The following is a 5,711-nucleotide window of genomic DNA, read 5'->3' as shown; positions in this document are numbered from 1 at the left end:
AACCCAAAACATAGAACAACCCAAACATCGAACAGAAATGTTAAACCACAGAAATAAAAGAATCGAGAAATCCTATAAAAAAAAAAAAAAAAAAAAAAAAAAAAAAAAAAAAAAAAAAAAAAAAAAAAAAAAAAAAAAAAAAGAAAATAAAATACATTGCAAGAGACATCTTGTTGTCCAAGGCCATTGGATTCAGGAGCTACTGGCTGACCAGCCCTCATCAGTGGAACTGCTGTGCTGCCAGGAACACAAACGTTGGGAATACATAGCATTTACTGGAGAAGGATTAAGACTAAAAGATATTTACCCCTTTCAAATAAATAGAGTGTCATCTACAGCAATATTTAAATTAGTAAAATAGGTTTTTTTTTAAAGCAACCAAATGTAACAAAAATTGTAAATCAGGTCTAGGTTTTCCTTGTGTGTGTTAAGAGCTTTTATTTCTGTGTGTGGGTTTTTTTTTAAAAAAAAAACCAACAAAAATACAAAGCAAAGTGTCTCTGAAAAGTCAGAYTCTTCACCAGGAGTGAAGAAGGACACCCTTCCTTTGTTCTGAAGGTCGGAGCAAGGTCTGGGTACCATCCAAAATCCTCCCTCTCCAAGGGTTTTGGTGGGACCTGGACCTCCCCATCCTCAGAACAAAGAAGGGATTTTTTTTTCCCCGTGTTTGACGTTGATCCCAGYGCAGGCAGAGCCAGGCACATCCCAGGGATGGGGATGGGGAGAGCCCCTGCACCAGGCTGAACGTCAGGGAAGGGTCAGGTGGAGCTATAAACTCTCTTTCAGGCAGTTTAGAAATTAATTCAGTGTTTAAAAAAATACTTCTCTTTTTCCTCATCACCTTGTAACAGCTGGAGGAAGCAGCACCCCTTCTCAGGAAAGGAACTGGGGATGGGGGAAAACATAAAATAATCCTCTGGATATTGGGATCATCGACCCCGAGCCACATTTCCTACCACAGCATCACCAAACTGGGAGCTCTCAGTTCCACCAGCAGCGTCCCCCACTCACATTCCCAACCCAGCTCCAGTTCCAGCTGGAAGAACTCGAGCCCAGGCAAACCCAGCAGAATCCTGGGTTGTTGGAACTCCTGAAGGAACGAGGAGCCCCTGGAGCATCCTCAGCACCGAGGTGTCCTGGGATGTCCTGGCAGGGATGAGGGAGCATTTTGCCATCCCTGCAGGGCTCTCCCTGGTTGGCAGCCAAGTGTGGCTGGCTGGGGCTCATCCCAGAGCCAGGATGGGATTCAATGCTGGGCTCAGTCAGGCTCATCCCAGAGCTGGGATGGGATTCAGTGCTGGGCTCAGTCAGGCTCATCCCAGAGCTGGGATGGGATTCAATGTTGGGATGGGATTCAATGCTGGGCTCATCCCAGAGCTGGGATGGCATTCAATGCTGGGCTCAGTCGAGCTCATCCCAGAGCTGGGATAGGATTCAATGCTGGGATGGCATTCAATGCTGGGCTTGGTTGGGCTCATCCCAGAGCTGGGATGGCATTCAATGCTGAGCTCAGTCAGGCTCATCCCAGAGCTGGGATGGCATTCAAAGCTGGGCTTGGTCAGGCTCATCCCAGAGCCAGGATGGGATTCAACACTGGGCTCAGTCACAGAGCTCAGCCCCAGCCCCGGGATATGGAGCCACCGTGCCCTTGTGCTGCCCTTTCCCAAGCCCTGGGAGCTGCTCTGCTTTCCCAATGCCCTCCCCTCTCATGGCAGGAGAGCACAAWGGATGCTGGAAGAGCTGGAATCCCGCGGGAGCGCTGTGCAATGGCAGCGTTTGGCAGTTTCCACAGGGATTTTTATTCTCAATTTGATTTCTCATTAAAGCCCAAAAGCGCCGTGGCCTCGGTTGAAGGCACAGGTACCTCTCAGAGTGGAAATATTCCCTGGGATTCCCTGCAGCCACACCACGAYTCTGCCCCAAGAACATCTGTCCAGGGTTGGGAAGTCCCAGCTCCAGGGAAGAGCTGTGCTCTGCCCAGACCCACCACCAGCAGCCCTCAGAGGAGCCCAATTTATYCCCTTGTCTGAGCCACCCACTGGGAGAGGGCTTGGAGAACAACAAAGTCCAGCTGAAGGGCCTTTAAAGTCTGTTCAACTGTGCCAGAGTCCCTTTGAACTCCGTGGCCACCGAGGGGGCCCTCCCAAACAAAAGCCTGTTTACCAGAACACGGTGTCTGAGATGGAAAACACTGCAAATTTCTGCAGGAAGTTTAAAAAAAAAAAAAAAGCCATTAAAAATCCACCAAGATGACATAAATCCTCGATTTTTGCAGGGCTGGTTCCTCTCCCAGCTGGAGGAAGATTTCTCATTTAGAAAGAGGAACCCAACGGGTACGGAAGCGCCTGGGCAGCAGCTCCCGCTCTGTTTAGCAATCCCTGTGGGATGCAATTCCGTGAACACCCCAAACAGCACCTGCCTGGGAGCCTGGGCTCAAAAACAACCAGAGAGGACAGCAAAGGGGTCAGCCCAAGGAGCACGGGGTGGCTGCAGCACGGCCTCGTGACCTTCAAGGTCTTTTCCATCCTGAACTCCACGGACACAACAGCTCTGGCAGCACTGCAGGAGCTGTCACATGGAAGAGATTCCCATGGAACCTCCTTTAGAACATTGTGGGTGCAGGGTTTATCCCCTCAGTGSATTCAGGAGCTGGGACTGACCACGAGCTGCAAAGGGAGTGATGGAGAAACACCAGGAACAATCCCAGCTCGGTGCTGGGAACCATCCTGGGGGCTCTGTGTGGCTCCCCTGCCCTCCCTAACACAACTCACTCCACCTTTGAGGACAATGAGCAGCAAGGAGAGCTTTCCTAGGGATGTGCTCTCCCTTTCCAAACCAAAATCCATCGGAACAACGTGAGCTGAGGGCAGCTGGTGGCTGATCCAACCCTGGACAGCAGAGGCTGCTGGCAGCCATTTCCTCAACTGCAGGAACTTCATTGTCTTTGCTTTATAAAATGAAATTCAGTTTTACCTCTTCCCTCATCATCTCCCAAATCTCCAGGACAAACCAACCCAATTCTTCCAGCCACGTCACCAAGATCTGGGTGAGGGCAGCTATGGGGGCAACAACTCTGGGATGAAAGAAATTGGGTTTTTGGAAGAGAACTTTTGAGATGTGAGCTGTGGCTGACCAAATTCAGCGTTTTTGTGGCTCTGTGCTGGTACTTGGTTCAGKTTCTTCCTGAACCTCTATTGCCAAGGAGATGCTGAGGAGATCCCCAGGGGATCAGTGCAGAACCTCGGGTTAGTACAGGACAGAGATCTTCAGCAGCAAGTGAACAATCATGGAAATCCATAAAAAGCGAAGCGAGCAGGTTAAGGATTGAATTTAAATCCGTTATTTCATTTAAAAAAGGGATTTTTAGTGTGATAGCTCCTCTTTCAAACAGTGTGGGAGGGTCAYCAGGAGGACCCTGTGAGGTGATGGCCATCTCCTGCTGGACCATGTGTCCAAACAAACCTTTGGGAGGTCTGGCCCCAAGCCTGAGCTCTCTCTGGAGGGCCCTTGGTGCCAGCTGACTTTGGGTTGAGGTGGCTGAGATCCCAATGCCTCTGCTTTGCATCCCAAGGGATTGTGCTGGTGGCTTTGGTCACTGAGAGCCCCCAGGCTGAGCCCAGGCCCTGAAACCTCACAGCCAAAAAATCCAGACCTCGAGTGGCTCAGGTGATCCCTGAGCTCCCCTGTCCACAGAACAATYCCAGCAGGAGCGAGGACTCCCCATCACTGCTCAAACCTCAGCCCACAGCTGCCAGAAGCCAAAAACTGAGTTCAGATTTTGTAATTCCTGACCTTATTTACACCAAAGCCTCTCCAYAGGCATGGGATGCTCCAACTCATTGCACAGAGGCCCTGAACAGTCAGGCACTGGCCAAAAACTTTGGGGTCTGCCCTGTGGAGATTCCCAGGAGGGATTCCCAGGATGAACACAGGAGGGAATCTCCACCCCAGCTGCCATGGAATGAAGAGCTGATTGTCTCCTGTTCCTGCTTTGAGCAGGAGCTGCACTGGGCACGGTCCCAAAGTTGGGCACGACCCCAAAGTTGGGCATGACCCCAAAGCTGGGCACAACCCCAAAGCTGGGCATGGCCCCATAGCTGGGTATGGCCCCAAAGCTGGGCACGAACCACCCCTGCTCTACACCCTGGGCTGCTGCAGGGCTCCCCAGGACCTGAGCCTGTTCTGGGGTGTCCTTCCCTTTGGGATGTTCTTCATCCCAAAGATCCCCACACCGTGAGCAGAACGCAGTGGGAACGGCAGCTCCCGGAGCAGCCCGGCTTCCCAACGGCCAAGTGTGCAACAAAAAGGGGAAATGGTTCACCAAGCCACCTGCACGAAGCACGAGCACACAGATCTGTGACAGACACAGCGAAGCAGCTCCAGGGGGATAAAAGAGGCTTGGGAATTCTGAGGGTGTCASAGAGCAGAGGCACAATGAGCACAGGGAACTGCAGATTTCCAAAGGGTGACACTGTGGATGTCCCTAAGGGACAGTGCTGGGAGCTATGGGAATTCAGGGATGGGAGGGCACCACCCATGAGAGCAAACCAGGATTTCATGTTGGGATCAGGGGTGGTGCTGGAGGATGGCTCCTGGAACAGGAGGGTGGTGCTGAGGGGTCTCATTGAGCCAGGGCTGGTGCACGGAGGAGGAGCAGARCATTTTGGGTGCCCAGAGCAGCTGGGGCTGCCCCTGSATCCCTGGAAGTGTCCCYTGGACAGGGTTTGGAGCACCCTGGGACAGTGGGAGGTGTCCCTGCCATGGCAGGGGTGGCACTGGGTGGGATTTAAGGTGCCTCCCAACCCAGAGCACTGATCCAAACCCAGAGGGTGGCAGGGCCCAGGGGAGGGACACAGGGACAGCCAGACAGAGCCCCTAATGTCACCAATCCCCTCTGCCTGTCCCACTGCCCCTGGGTGCCCCACATGGGGTGTGAGTTTGGGGGGTGAGCCAACATCAGCCAAACCTCCCCCTCCCAACCTCCCCCAGGCCAGGCCAGGCAGTTCAGGACCCCCTCAGTCCCTGTGACCCCCCAGGCTCTCAGAACACCCCCCAGGCTCCAGCAGACCCCAGACCCAAAGCACAGATCCCCCCGAGCCCAGCACAGCCCCTACACACACACAGACCCAGCATCCCTCTGGAATGCCCTGGGAATTGCTCCTCTGGCTCCAGCTCGTACCAAGACCTTCTTGTGGCTGGGCTGCAGGCTCAGAGGGGTGCAGGAGGCACAGCAGAGCCCTGGGGACGGCGAGCAGAGGGCTCAGAGGGGTGCAGGAGGCACAGCAGAGCCCTGGGGACGGTGGGGCTCTGGGAGTGAGGGATCAGGACCGTGCGTCATCTCCGAATTTCGTTGTGCGTTTCCTCGAGCTCAGTGTCCCTGCTCCTCCAGCCTAGGATTCCTGAGGAACCACTTCCATCAGCTTCTGGCACAGCACCGTGGCTTGGACTGCGGAGAGAGCGAGGGGAAGGTCAGGGATCAGCCACAGGGGGAAGGGCTGAGCCCTCCACGGGCAGTTTGAGCATGGAAAAATCCCATGGGTGCTCCCTACTCCATCCCCAGGGTCCACCCTGGGAGCTGTGCACTGCTCCAGGGCTGCTGGACACAGCCTCTGCCTGCCTGGTGGCACAGCTCAGATCCCTGGTGACAGAGATCAGCCCCTGGTGACAGAGATCACCTCCCTGGTGACACAGATCACCCTCCCGGTGGCACA

At 53.9% G+C, this 5,711-nt stretch overlaps 1 protein-coding gene across 1 annotated transcript in view; it reads right to left on the bottom strand.

The window, feature by feature from the left end:
• Positions 1–466: 466 nt before the first annotated feature.
• The window catches only part of SLC7A5 (solute carrier family 7 member 5), a 31,556-nt gene continuing 26,311 nt past the window's right edge, over positions 467–5,711 (bottom strand). The window contains exon 10 of the mRNA XM_057382936.1: positions 467–5,446. Within this exon, the coding sequence (XP_057238919.1) occupies positions 5,391–5,446 (56 nt within the window). The 3' untranslated portion in view covers positions 467–5,390. The remainder of the gene's footprint in view (positions 5,447–5,711) is intronic.

This window comes from Malurus melanocephalus, unplaced genomic scaffold, assembly GCF_030028575.1.
Source record: "Malurus melanocephalus ecotype Western Australia unplaced genomic scaffold, MMel_1.1 scaffold_593, whole genome shotgun sequence".
NCBI lineage: Eukaryota > Metazoa > Chordata > Aves > Passeriformes > Maluridae > Malurus > Malurus melanocephalus.
The sequence above is the reverse complement of the archived record's forward strand: the minus strand, read 5'-3'. Positions and strand labels throughout refer to the sequence as shown.